The sequence below is a fragment of the Hyperolius riggenbachi genome, chromosome 6 (genome assembly GCF_040937935.1).
Source record: "Hyperolius riggenbachi isolate aHypRig1 chromosome 6, aHypRig1.pri, whole genome shotgun sequence".
NCBI classification, from domain to species: domain Eukaryota; kingdom Metazoa; phylum Chordata; class Amphibia; order Anura; family Hyperoliidae; genus Hyperolius; species Hyperolius riggenbachi.
In genome coordinates, this window is record NC_090651.1 from 270,246,641 (window position 1) to 270,261,654 (window position 15,014).

The 15,014-nt window shown below is 44.0% G+C and overlaps 1 protein-coding gene across 1 annotated transcript in view; it reads right to left on the reverse strand.

Annotated features, from left to right (window-relative positions):
- Window positions 1–1,523: 1,523 nt before the first annotated feature.
- The window catches only part of LOC137522737 (interleukin-18-like), a 39,305-nt gene continuing 25,814 nt past the window's right edge, over window positions 1,524–15,014 (reverse strand). The window contains exons 3-5 of the mRNA XM_068242796.1: window positions 13,404–13,547; window positions 9,636–9,775; window positions 1,524–3,717 (exon numbers count right to left, since the gene is read on the reverse strand). Coding sequence (XP_068098897.1) covers window positions 3,496–3,717; window positions 9,636–9,775; window positions 13,404–13,547 — 506 coding nt within the window. The 3' untranslated portion in view covers window positions 1,524–3,495. The remainder of the gene's footprint in view (window positions 3,718–9,635; window positions 9,776–13,403; window positions 13,548–15,014) is intronic.

The following is a 15,014-nucleotide window of genomic DNA, read 5'->3' on the forward strand; positions in this document are numbered from 1 at the left end:
AGCGAAAAATGACACTTTGTGAAAAAAAAACAATTAAAATCAATTTCCGCTAACTTGTGACAAAAAAAAAAAATCTTCTATGAACTCACCATACTCCTAACGGAATACCTTCGGGTGTCTTCTTTCTAAAATGGGGTCACTTGTGGGGTTCCTATACTGTCCTGGCATTTTAGGGGCCCTAAACCGTGAGGAGTAGTCTAGAAAACAAATGCCTCAAAATGACCTGTTAATAGGACGTTAGGCCCCTTAGCGCACCTAGGTTGCAAAAAAGTGTCACACATGTGGTATCACCGTACTCAGGAGAAGTAGTATAATGTGTTTTGGGGTGTATTTTTACACATACCCATGCTGAGTTGGAGAAATATCTCTGTAAATAGACAATTGTGTGTAAAAAAAAAAATCAGAAAATCATCATTTACGGAGATATTTCTCCCACCCAGCATTGGTATGTGTAAAAATACACCCCAGAACACATTATACTACTTCTCCTGAGTACGGCAATACCACATGTGTGGCATTTTTTTGCAGCCTAACTGCGCTAAGGGGCCCAAAGTCCAATGAGCACCTTTAGGCTTTACACCGGTGCTTACAATTAGGCACCCCCAAAATACCAGGACAGTGAACATACCCCACAAATGACCCCATTTTGGAAAGTAGACACTTCAAGGTATTCAGAGAGGAGCATAGTGAGTCCGTGGCAGATTTCATTTTTTTTGTCGCAAGTTAGAAGAAATTGAAACTTTTTTTTTTTTTTCACAAAGTGTCACTTCAAGGTATTCAGAGAGGAGCATAGTGAGTCCGTGGCAGATTTCATTTTTTTTGTCGCAAGTTAGAAGAAATTGAAACTTTTTTTTTTTTGTCACAAAGTGTCATTTTCCGCTAACTTGTGACAAAAAATAAAATCTTCTATGAACTCACCATGCCTCTTTGTGAATACTTTGGGATGTCTTCTTTCCAAAATGGGGTCATTTGGGGGGTATTTATACTATCCTGGAATTATAGCACCTCATGAAACCTGACAGGTGGTCAGAACAGTCAGAGATGCTTTAAAATGGGAAAATTCACTTTTTGCACCATAGTTTGTAAACGCTATAACTTTTACCCAATCCAATAAATATACACTGAATGTTTTTTTTTTTTTAATCAAAGACATGTAGCAGAATAACTTCCGCGCTCAAATGTATAGGAAATTTTACTTTATTTGAAAAATGTCAGTACAGAAAGTTAAAAAAGTCATTTTTTGACAAAATTCATGTCTTTTTTGATGAATATAATAAAAACTAAAACTCGCAGCAGCAATCAAATAGCACCAAAAGAAAGCTGTATTAGTGACAAGAAAAGGAGGTAAAATTCATTTAGGTGGTAGGTTGTATGACCGAGCAATAAACCGTGAAAGCTGCAGTGGTCTGAATAGAAAAAAAGTGCCTGGTCCTTAAGGGGTAAAAAGACTGTGGTCCTCAAGTGGTTAATTTATGTATTTCTTTTTTTAATTATTTGTGTGTGTGTGGGTGGGGGGGGGGGGGGGGGGGGAGGGGGGGGGGGGCTACACACCCGATTCCAATGAATTTAAAATGGATATTGAATATGTTGGGTTCACTGGCATTGCACACCCATGAAGCAGTGGCATGGTTTTATATGAAAAATGTATTTTTCACTCAGGTACCTTACCATTGTTAAATCAGCTAGCAGGTATAGAAGTATAGAGGTACAGACAATATTCAAACAGAACTTCTAATATTTGTATATATTGTAGGGAAGGGCTAGAACCCTTAGTCAGTCATTTATTGCTTTCTGTGGCCCACCCAAAAAAAATTCCACCACTATCTGCCAAATCACTCCATTCATCTAGGCAGAAAACGAGAGATCTTCACACAGGTATAAACAGCAAAACAAGTGACAGTTCTAGCCCTTAATAACTCTGCACAGAACTAAACAGTTTTGTCTACAGTTCCTGCTGCTAACCTCTCTCGCAAAAGAAGACTTCACACATATACTTCCTCACTGTGACTTGCAGTTTCAAGATGTCACCAGAAACACTAGTGCCCCCGTTTCTACTCGATGGTTTTATATGTATCTGTAACATTCCGTTTTGCTGAATTGGAGGATTTAAAGGGAACTTGCTGTTCATGGAGTGGTTTGAGTCATACATTGTGCCCATCACTTCTTCCTCACTATGCTGCTCCTACTGTCACTAGAGTGGTGACCACTAATGTTGTCACCAGCTATAAATGGAAACATCTTAGTGAGGATAGAAAGAACATGCACAATTTAACAACTCAAGCTTCAGTGTCACTCCATAGATATTTAGACAGAAGTAAATTTTAAATTACATACAGACATCAGATTACCATTTTACCTTTTAAATGAGCAGAGCACTCCTGGCTACGAGAGCGTGGTCATTGACACGCGCCATTGGGTCTAGTACTTGCACACTGCTGCCAATCTGGCTAATATGGAAGCAGCTTCTGCTGGCTTTTAGTAGAGAACAGAGGGAGAATAAGGTGAATAAGGGGAGCAGTGGGCATGAGGATTGTTCCCTGTACATGCCTGCTCCCCCGTTCTTACAATCCTATTCGCCTCAGATATCCTTTAAGAAGGATTGATTTCAGACTGCCTGGGAGAGGGGAGTAGTGAGAAGCAGCTGGATGTCGCTGACAAGCTATAAAATTAGTGCAGCAGGCCCATTTGTTTATTTGTTTTTACCATAGTGTCTAATTTTTGGAAAGTCCCCTTCACCATTCTGACCTCTTGTCTTTTTCCTACTGTAATTGATATAACATGAATGTTTATGCAATATTAAAAATCTACACCCTCCCCTTACTATCTGGTCCCGCCTATGAGAACAAAACTGTTGAGTGAAAGTGAAGCTAATGGGGACTGAAGGGGCTAGAGGTAAAATGAAAACTTAGGACCCTCTTAATGTAGAACTGAAGTGAGGGGGGAAAAAGTCAGACACTTACCTATGTAGAGGGAAGGCTCTGGAACTTATAGAGCCTTCCTGTCCCCTTGTTCCAGTGCTATCACCCCCATTGCATGTATTCAACAAACTGGACAAATGCCCCTTCAGGAGAACTTGTGTCCTCGAGTGTTCCTGAAGATGGGCAACTCTGTACTGCAAATGTGCAAGTGCGCACTAGTGTTGAGCCACCTGTTTTATGCACAGTACAGAGCCATCCGTCTTGCAGGTACCCGAGGGCTCCCAGAGACGGCAAATTTACAGGCAGGACAGCGCTGGAACGCCGGGGGTGGGGGGTGTTAGTGGGGGTGGGGAGGTGGAACAAGAGAGGGCTTGGAAGGGTCAATAGGATGTAGAGCCTTTCCTCTCCTTAGGTAAGTATCTGACTTTTATCTTCTCGCTACAGATTTGCTTTAAAGCCTTCTTTAAACAAAAGCAGTTGCACACTGAGCTTATTCAACTAATGTCATCACAGCCTTTGAGTATCCTGTGACATTGCATCCATCGAGTCATACCCATACAAGACTGCCGGTAGGTGGCTATAAACTTCTTTCTACAAAAATCTTAATTGTTTCATCAACATCAACACAACTGCTTTCCTTTAAAACCAGCATCTTCTCACTGTCAGTGTTGAAACCAAGAAAAAAATCTTTTTTCACAGAGGATTCAAAACGGAAAGACCTATGCCCAGTAGAAAATCTTTTTTGATAGAAGATAATCTCATTGCTCTTCCCTTCTATTGCTTTTGGTGGTTCACATTGCTAAATTGTGGGAAGAAAATGAAGAGGATTAATACACGTAGATGTCTGAAATCTCAGTGAACACTGTTTGCATCTCAGATTGATCCACATGGCAGCACGCAAAACTATAGCACAAAATAACAGGTGCCCACACAGCAAGAACCAAACATTACAAGTATACTGAGAGGAGAACATTACTAGAGCAAAAGTATCAATCAATCCCAGTCAGTAAGGGCCTGTTATTTCTTCAGTGACACAGGTGGCCATACATTATACACTACTGTTGGTGTTCCAATTCAACATAGTGGGTTCAAACACCTGAATACTCCCGACCGCCGCTGTTCAGCCCCTGAACAAGAGGACAGGTTCAGGAGGAGTTCACTCCCTTTCGTGTCACATTGCGCTTCACGTGACTCTGATACTACCTCTTTCCTGGGTCAGGAGGAGTTTGTAGCCTTGCATGTCATGTTGCACTTCACATGATTCTGATACGTCCTCCTTTCGGTTTGGAAGGATGACTCCTTCCGGTTTGGAAGAAGGAAGTATCGGAGTCAAACCGGAAGGAGGACCTATTGGAATTATGTGACGCTCAACGTGACACCCAAGGCTGTAAACTCCTCCTGACCTTTTGTTCAAGTGCTGAACAGCGACGGCCGGGAGTATTTGGGTGTTTAAATTCAATATGTCAAATTTGAGCACCAGCACTATAATACACATATACATGACATCAGTGTTGCTTTCTGCTGAAGCAATGCCCCATTCAACTATGCTGAATAAGACATCTTCGCGTTACGCAGCGCATCAGTGTGCCCATCAGTCAGTACAGTCTACGCACTGTCTGAAGTCCTCTCATATTGCATGCTGAGCTGCATTACTGGAATTCAATCAGCAATGCGGCAGGGTGCTCAGGCTCTTATTGCCTACAGATTTGCTTTGAGTCAACACTTTTAAAAAATGCATCCACCAACAAGCCTATTTCTGACCACAGACTTGCACAATTTCAAGCAAGCTATGGCGTCTTTTAAGATGGTAAGTAAAAGTAAGTAAATAAGGAAAAAAAAGAATGAACAAAATTGGTAGGCCTGGGCTAGGGCTTATTCAGCATGATGTGAAATGACCCAATTCAAGAGTCCAAGGTCCCGCAAACACTAGCCCCACCCCCTAACAAAGTATACAAAATGTTATTGTCGGATGCGGAGGGAAAATCCTTGTTGCCATCCTGATTTAAAAGGAACCCGAGGTGTGAGACCTATGGAAGCTGACATATTTATTTCCATTTAAACAATACCCGTTGCCTGGCTGTCCTGCTGATCTTTCTGGTCAATAGGGTCTAAATCACACACCTGAAACAAGCATGCAGCTAATCTTGTCAGACTTGTCATAGACAGCTAATCTGCATTGCTTGTTCAGGGTCTATGGCTTAAAGTATTAGAGGCAGAGGATTAGCAGGACAGCCAGGCAATGTGCATTATAGAGAAATAAGAAATAAACAAGTCAGCCTCCGTAGCCCTCTCACCTCGAGTTCCTTTTAAAGTGGACCTGAACTCTTGCACAGGGCAGAAGGAAAAAATAGAGAAATGCACCCTGTATGTATTTAGCCTGTCTAATTCTCCCTCATCTGTGACTAATCACCAGTGTAATTTGATCTCACAGTTGTGTCAGCTGGCTGCCATAGCAGAGCAGCTAATTGGTAAACACAGGATGTGAACACTATATCTGCCTCCATAAAAGCAGAAAGAAGACACACTGCAGATTTATTGCAGGATTTGTATCAGCTGTAACAAACAAATGTTTTTCTTTAAAGGTTATTATGCTGTTGCTTATCTTTTAGAGCAAAGAGGAAGTTCTGAGTTCAGGTTAACTTTAAGAGGTGGGATAACTGGCCTGATGCTGCCTTCTAATCTTATCTTGTGAGTTACAGCAGATCTCCGAGGGAGGATAAACTACAAAAAGACACCTTGCTTTGGTTTCTCTCAGGAACATACACTGTTGACTTTCCTTTTCTTTTTCTGCTCTCTAAGTAAACTTTATTTTAACTCTTCATGGTTAACATACAGACAACATTGTCACATAACTCTAGATCAGTGGATAAGCTGTAGAGGAGACATGAATCTTCACATATTTTAACAATTTTCCACCCTTTTCTTGGTACCCGAAGTCTGGCCACTTCATGTTCTGGCCGGTCAAAATGTGAAGTGACCGTGCCCCTGCCGCCAATGCGAGAAATAAAGATTCCCGCCAGCATAAATGAAGATTCCCGCCAGCATAAATGAAGATTCCCGCCAGCATAAATGAAGATTCCCGCCAGCATAAATGAAGATTCCCGCCAGCATAAATGAATTAGGTGGCCGTCTCACTGTGGCCAAATGTGTGAAATCCAAGTGGCATAAATGAATGAATACCCTGGCCGCCTCTTCGGCTCTGCCTCCACCCCTTGCCCCCTCTCCTATGCATCTCTGGCATAGGAGTGTCCCCCAGAGACGTTTGTAGCAGCAGGGAAGCAGAGTGGGAAGGCTGCAGACATTGCTTTTGCCAGCACCCACTCTGCAGAGGAACAAACAGCAGAATTCCCTGCCGCTATGAACGACTCTGTGTCCCCCGGCTGCCAAAGCTGCATAGAAGTGGGGCAGGCGGAGGGGGCAGAGCTGACTTCAATCTGTCACTTTGCAGCCCGGGAATTCTTTTATGCAGGTAACGGGCAGGAATCTTAATTTCACACATTGGCCGCAGTGAGACGGACGGGAATTTCTTCATTTCTCACATTGGCGGCAGGGGCATGGCCACTTCGCATTTTGACTGGCCAGAACCCGAAGTGGCCAGACTTCGGGTTCTGGCCGTAACATACAGTGGTTTGCAAAAGTATTCGGCCTCCTTGAAGTTTTCCACATTTTGTCATATTACTGCCACAAACATGAATCAATTTTATTGGAATTCCACGTGAAAGACCAACACAAAGTGGTGTACACATGAGAAGTGGAACGAAAATCATACATGATTCCAAACATTTTTTACAAATCAATAACTGCAAAGTGGTGTGTGCGTAATTATTCAGCCCCCTTTGGTCTGAGTGCAGTCAGTTGCCTATAGACTTTGCCTGATGAGTGCTAATGACTAAATAGAGTGCACCTGTGTGTAATCTAATGTCAGTACAAATACAGTTGCTATGTGAGGGTCTCAGAGGTTGTCTAAGAGAATATTGGGAGCAACAACACCGTGAAGTCCAAAGAACACACAAGACAGGTCAGGGATCAAGTTATTGAGAAATTTACAGCAGGCTTAGGCTACAAAAAGATTTCCAAAGCCTTGGACATCCCACGGAGCACTGTTCAAGCAATCATTCAGAAATGGAAGGAGTATGGCACAACTGTAAACCTACCAAGACAAGGCCATCCACCTAAACTCACAGGCCGAACAAGGAGAGCGCTAATCAGAAATGCAGTCAAGAGGCCCATGGTGACTCTGGACGAGCTGCAGAGATCTACAGCTCAGGTGGGAGACTCTGTCCATTAGGACAACTATTAGTTGTGCACTGCACAAAGTTGGCCTTTATAGAAGAGTGGCAAGAAGAAAGCCATTGTTAACAGAAAAGCATAAGAAGTCCCATTTGCAGTTTGCCACAAGCCATGTGGGGGACACAGCAAACATGTGGAAGAAGGTGCTCTGGTCAGATGAGACCAAAATGGAATTTTTTGGCCAAAATGCAAAACGCTATGTGTGGCGGAAAACTAACACTGCACATCACTCTGAACACACCATCCCCACTGTCAAATATGGTGGTGGCAGCATCATGCTCGGGGGGTGCATCTCTTCAGCAGGGACAGGGAAGCTGGTCAGAGTTGATGGGAAGATGGATGGAGCCAAATACAGGGCAATATTGGAAGAAAATATCTTGGAGACTGCATGTCATGATCATGTCTGCAGCGTTTACTGCTGGCTGCAGTGGTATTGTAACCCAAGCAGTTTTGATGTCATTGCATGCATTTTCTTGCATAGTTTGGTTTGCACTCAAACTAGTTGCTGATTCCATCTGCAGTCGCTCTGAAGTTAATGACAGTTTAATATGCTTTTGTGTAAACAAACATTGTCTGCTGCAATGGAGGGGCAATCCCTTTCCTGCAGGCTGCATATCATTGTCTGCCTTTTCCTGCTGTCAGCCTGTGATTAATTACCATTCACTTGTGTGGGAATCTGCAGGTCTGCTCCCATTGGATGACCTCAGTATAAAGAACTGCTTCCTGCAATGCTTGATGGGCTACCATAGTCTCAGATTCTGTCTGTTACTCTGCTCGTGCCCCACCTCGTTCCTGGTCCGTGTGGACTGCGCTGACTCCTGCGAAGGGGTCAGCGAGTCCTCCTAGTTCTGCTCTTGTTCTAGAAGTTGTTACTTGCTTGTCTTGTGTCATATATTGGTTCATCGCCAATATATACGCATACTTGCGCATTTTGTTATTTTCCTTGTATTCGTGTTACGTGATACATCAGTATCGCTGATATATACGTACACGAACTGTTTATTTCCTGTGTTCAGTTAGTCAGCCTTCCAGCACGTTTTGGTAGTTTGCGCGTATCGTGAGCACCCGTGCTGAGCTAGTATCCTGCTCCTGGTCCTGTTTGTGGATTGCGTTCATCTCTGCGAGGAGATAACGAATCCTTCTGAATCCTGTCCTGTTACCGTTTGTGGATTGCGTTCATCTCTGCGAAGAGATAGTGAATCCTTCTGAGCCCTGTTCCCTGTATTGCTCCAGTGCTAGTCAGTGTTCCTGCTTATGTCATATATCGGTTCATTGCCGATATATACATATGTTAGTCAGACGTTACAAATAGTTTCATTGATAGCTGTAATTGTAATACGCTAGGAAAACATACTTATTGTATATTTGTCTGTGTTACGTTCATCTATCTTGATCCTGCTATTTCCTGACTATCTTGTCCTGTCTTTGTGAGGCACGCCATCGCTGCTAACGAATTGGCTGCCTCATTCCAGTCTGTCTTATTGTGGACGCTTGCTGTCACTAAGTAGTGGCTAGTTAAGCAGGCGTTCATTCTGTCTACCTGTCCTGATCTCCTCAGTCCTGGTTTATGCGCTCAGCGCTACTTTGCGCTGAGACGTTATTACGAAAGTGTTGTTTGTGGCTGTACGGATCTGCACCGGCTCTGTGCACCACAATCTTCTATTGGAGTCAGTCCTCTCCTCCACTAAACTGGGGATATCCTGATCCCTTGTGCTGGTGTGTGTACCTCCTTCACGTCAGCTTATGTGTTCTATGCTGACTGTGGAGATTACACCTCCAAGCTTAACACTGCAAAAGACTTGAGACTGGGGCGGAGGTTCACCTTCAAGCAGGACAATGACCCTAAACATAAAGCCAGGACAAAAATGGAATGGTTTAAAACCAAACATATCTATGTGTTAGAATGGCCCAGTCAAAGTCCAGATCTAAATCCAATCGAGAATCTGTGGCAAGATCTGAAAACTGCTGTTCACAAACGCTGTCTGCTCTGACAGAGCTGGAACTGTTTTGCAAAGAAGAATGGGCAAGGATTTCAGTCTCTAGATGTGCAAAGCTGGTAGAGACATACCCTAAAAGACTGGCAGCTGTAATTGCAGCAAAAGGTGGTTCTACAAAGTATTGACTCAGGGGGCCGAATAATTACGCACACCCCACTTTGCAGTTATTTATTTGTAAAAAATGTTTGGAATGATGTATGATTTTCGATCCGCTTCTCACATGTACACCACTTTGTATTGGTCTTTCACGTGGAATTCCAATAAAATTGATGCATGTTTGTGGCAGTAATGTGACAAAATGTTGAAAACTTCAAGGGGGCTAAATACTTTTGCAACCCACTGTATATAACACAATTACATTTATTTCAAATTAAATGAGTACCAAGAATTTATCATAATAGCTTTGAATCAGTTTAGATCTTGTACAAACCTTAAAATAAAGAGACCCACTAGTATTAGCAGCCAGAATGTACGTCTTATTGTAAATTTTACAAATGATGGCTACTGCTACTCCTCTGGAATGTATATCTAGTTCTCTGTACAGCTGTAAGAAAAACAAGGGCCGAGAACCTTAAAGAGAAACAAAAAACAGAAAATTGAGTGTCCAAGCCTGCTAACACAGGTCACTATTTTTCCAAGTTGTAAAAGATGTCAGAGCAACACTTCTTCCTGCAACCCAACGTTGATCTAGTAGCTGCTTTACCCTAAAATTCACCTGGCCCACAATAACTAAAATAATGTAGAAGCTATTACACAGTACCCCTTCCCACTCACACCTTTTGTTACTCATGCTATTCCTCAACCTCCCACCACCTCCCTTAGTGTACTCTCTGTTCCTGGTGCCACATCACGCCTGGTCCACCTGCCTCAATCCTCAATCTGATTGGACATAGATCGCCCAACCTCTGGGGACAAAATCTAGATACCAGCCAGCAATGAATGGTTAAAGGACAACTATCAAAAGAATAGATTTTCTATGAACCTCATTAATACATAGCAGAGTTATTGATATAAAAGACAATGGGACAGATTTTATTTCAGGTGAGAAGTTGCTTGCAAATGTGAGCTACTTATCACCTTGCCATCAAACGAGGATTACCAGCAAATCCTATTGCAGGTTTCACTCGAGCAATGGTGGATCGTTAGGGAGTATTGCTCAGGTGAAAGCCTGAGCAGTGCTCCCATATCCTGAGCGATGGGGAGAGAGGTTTTGCCCTGTGCCTGTGTGACACAGGAGAGCGATCGGCTCTCATAGACTGAAGCCTATGACCTCCGATACCCGTGATTGGCTGGCTGGGGGGAGGGGGGATTTAAAAAAAATATTAAATAAATAGTAACATTTATTATAAAAAAAAACCAAATATTTAAATAAATAGTAACATTTATTATAAAAAAAAACAAATATTTATTTAAAAAAAAATAAACACTGGGGGAGCGATCAGACCCCACCAACAGGAAGCTCTGTTGGCGGGGAGAAAGGGGGGGAGGGATCACTTGTGTGCTGTGTTGTGTGGCCCTGCAGTGAGGCCTTAAAGCTGCAGTGGCCTATTTTACATAAAATGGCCTGGTCTTTAGGGGGGTTTAACACTGGTCCTCAAGAGGTTAAAGGAGACCCCTAGATGCAGCGGCGGAAGACGTGCGTTAGCGAGTTTATATCTGCATGTCTGATGGAAAACCTCTTCTCGGCAGCATTAAAAGTTTAATAGGATAGAGTGGAAAGAATTCATTGGGCCAAGTGCAATTGGATCAGGCAACGTTATCGTCGCCTGATCAGGGCCGGATTTGTACTTTTTGCCGCCCTAGGCCAAATATCACTAACCGCCCCCCTCCCCTTCCCACACACACACACACACACACACCCTTCCAGAAAAACACACCACAGTGATATGATTAACGATAGGGATAAGATTGTGTGGAGAGTTAACGACATGACGGCAGGAAGATTGTAAGCTCCTCTGATGAAGTTGGTGACATAACGGCAGGGATTAGATTGTAAAATCCTCTGAGTATAGTTACGGAATGATGGCAGGGGTTAGATCGTAAACTCCTCTGAATACAGCTAGGGACATGAGGGCAGGGATTAGGTCGTTAGCTCCTCTGAATACAGCTAGGGACATGAGGGCAGGGATTAGATCATAAACTCCTCTGAATACAGCTAGGGACATGAGGGCAGGTATTAGATTGTGAGCTCCTCTGAATGTAGCTAGGGACATGAGGGCAGGGATTAGATTGTGAGCTCCTCTGAATACAGCTAGGGACATAAGGGCAGGGATTAGATCATGAGCTCCTCTGGATACAGCTAGGGACATGAGGGCAGGGATTAGATCATGAGCTCCTCTGAATACAGCTAGGGACATGAGGGCAGGGATTAGATTGTGAGCTCCTCTGCATACAGCTAGGGACATGAGGGCAGGGATTAGATTGTGAGCTCCTCTGCATACAGCTAGGGACATGAGGGCAGGGATTAGATCATAAACTTCTCTGAATACAGCTAGGGACATGAGGGCAGGGATTAGATCATGAGCTCCTCTGAATACAGCTAGGGACATGAGGGTAGGGATTAGATCGTTAGCTCCTCTGAATATAGCTAGGGACATGAGGGCAGGGATTAGATCATGAGCTCCTCTGAATACAGCTAGGGACATGAGGGTAGGGATTAGATCGTTAGCTCCTCTGAATATAGCTAGGGACATGAGGGCAGGGATTAGATCCTAAGATCCTCTGAATATAGCTAGGGACATGAGGGCAGGGATTAGATCGTAAGATCCTCTGAATATAGCTAGGGACATGAGGGCAGGGATTAGATTGTGAGCTCCTCTGAATAAAGCTAGGGACAAGACGGCAGGGATTAGATTGTGAGCTCCTCTGCATACAGCTAGGGACATGAGGGCAGGGATTTGATTGTGAGCTCCTCTGCATACAGCTAGGGACATGAGGGCAGGGATTAGATTGTGAGCTCCTCTGCATACAGCTAGGGACATGAGGGCAGGGATTAGATTGTAAACTAAAACTCCTCTAAGTACAGCGATGTGGGTTGGCACTCGGCAGTGTAAAAGTAACAGCCCTTAAACATCCCAGCACACCACACAATGCATTAAACTTTGTATGTCTCCACTCCGTCTGCAAATTGCAAAAAGCCCCTCTTACCACCACCACTTGCAGACAGTTGCTATTCAGGATCCCCAGCATAGCGGAGGAAGGAATCGGACATTGGGAGCTGTCAGTCGCACTGCATGCTGTAGCCAGGCATGATGAGAGTTGGCTGGCTTCTTGCTGCCTGTCCCACCATGATCGCCGCCTGGCCGCCCGTGCAAGGTGTCCCGCTGCTGAGATTAAATTGTCCCCGCCAATCTCATGCTGCTGATCGCCAGTGTAAATACCGGTGCTGGCAAAAGCCACTCCCCCAAGCCACTCTATTGGACGCCTGAGCGCAAAGCTGGGAATCATTGGAGAGCGAATGTCTGCCTTGTTGTGGCCAGATACAGACAGGCTCGCCGCTCGCTCCAGTACAGGGCAGGGGGGCAGCAGCTTACCTCCCACCACGATGTTGCATGGCATTGGCTCCGACCTCTTTCCCTTCCTCCACCATCTCCTCAGTCCTCTGGGCTCCGGTTCCTGCCTCCTCGTAAGTCAGTCGACTCGTAACTAGGCAACTGCGGCCGCCTCCACCAGACCTGCCTTGCCTCTGCTCACAGACAGTCACATGATCGCACACACACAGTGACAGTCAGAGCAGAGCGGCAAGCGGGCGGGGGGCGGCTGTGGATGCTCGCGGTAGACAGCTAGTCTATGGAGGAGGAGGGTGACAGGTGCAGTCAGTTAACCTGTCACCCGCGGCCGCCCCACGGAAGGCAGCATATAAATTCGCCCTAGTCCTGTGCCTTGGGTGCCTGCCCACAAATCCGGCCCTGCGCCTGATTATTGGACTCACATGCTCTCCTGTTATGCTCAATATGCTCTCCTGTTATCACACTGCCTGGGAAGTCAGTCTATCTGCACAGGAGGAGGCTGTGCTAAAGCTAAGTGGATTTATCTACTCCCCCCCCCCTTTCCCCATAACTGTAAGCCACGCTGCTATTTCAGCATCTGGATTAACCATTCTTCCACATCACATCACATCATAGAAAGTGGATGATTTGGGGAAATACAAGGATTCAGACAGGAAATTAAAGCATTATAGCAATAAGGTTAAACTCACCACCATCTGTTTCTTGTTTTGGTCCAAACGATTGAAAAGCAGCAACACACTTATCTGGATGTACAACCAGGGGCTCATTGTAGATGTTTGTAAAACGGTGTGGTGTATAATCACGGGGCGAATTCTTAAAGGCATCCACTACATCTGTAATTACATACCGCTTAATTCACAATGTCATACAGAAAATGTTCATTACAGCCTCCATCTTGTTTACTTTGAGTGGCAAGTGATAGAATCACACATAAATAAAGAATTGCCTGTGCTAATGTGCACATTGCTGTCCCAAGGCTGTCTGACCAGCTCTGCAGAGTGATAGTGATTGCACAGCCCTGATTTATTAACAGTAGGTAAATTTACGCCCATTTTAACTCTCTGCTTTTTTAAATGTATGCCCCCACTATACCCAAACCAACACAGAGCACAAAAAATGAATAAGCAAAAGATGGTTTATTATTAAAACCACACTCATCATAATTATTTCTTCATAATAACATTCTAAAATAAGAAATAGATCAATTTAAAAGATGATAAAGTTTAGAGCCCATTAAACACTGTTTCAATAGAAAAATACACACATTAACATTAACATCTGTACATAAGTTCTAAATTAGGGACAAATGAATCAAAAGGAATAGGGAACAGGAACTATGGTCACATGACCTAGGCAAAGGAGGCAGACTCTTCTAAACGGAGTTACCATGTATACTTGGCTATAAGTCAAAAAATTTAGGACTGACTCATGGCCCTTACACTTAATCAATCAGTTGCTCTCAGTTATAGCTAAAGAAAACTGATTTTCAAAGTAATCCCCATGTTTCCCAATGGCTCAGTTCCCACTATGCGCGTTTTAACTGAAAGCTTTTTCACAATGCACTGCTATGGAAAAAACACATACCAACGCATACTAACGCATACCAATGCATTAAGTGTAATAGGACTCTCACAGTATAAAAGTTTAGGTAATCGCCTTATACGGTGTCAGTCCATAATTTCCCTACTTATAGCTTGAATACGGGAAGGGGGGGGGGGGGCTCTCTCTCTCCCCCTACTTGCATCACAAAATAGCTGGCTACCTTGGTTACCTTTCCCACCTACCACTAACCAAAGAAGAACTGCCCCCCCCCCCTCCCTGTAAGTAAGATGCGGAGTAACACAGTGGAAGCCGTCACTAATCAATCCAGTGCCAGGAGCAGCGTCCTTTCTTTTCCCTCACTCACACCAGTCTGCAACTTAAGGTTTGCTCCAGCTATTGATGTTACATGACTTCAGGAGCCTGAGGTACACTAATGCTTGTGAGTGAGTGAGTGAGTAAGTGAAAAGGGCACCGGATTAGTGAGTGACGGCTTCTGTTGTTGTGCTTGCTCTAAATTTTACTTGCCAAGCCCCCTGGGTGAATTTCCTATTTGCTTCTGTGTGCATGTTATTTGTGGCGGAGTCTTCACATGGTAAGCAGCTCTAGGCTTGGAGGCCTCTAACATTATAATGCTGAGCTTCAGTGGAAAGGGAGATCTCCTAAATTTTGGCCCAGGTGAAGGAGTCCAGCGGTTCTTAGCCTGGATTACAGGAAGGTCCCAACAATCACTTTGTCACAATAGTTGAGATGAGCTTTAG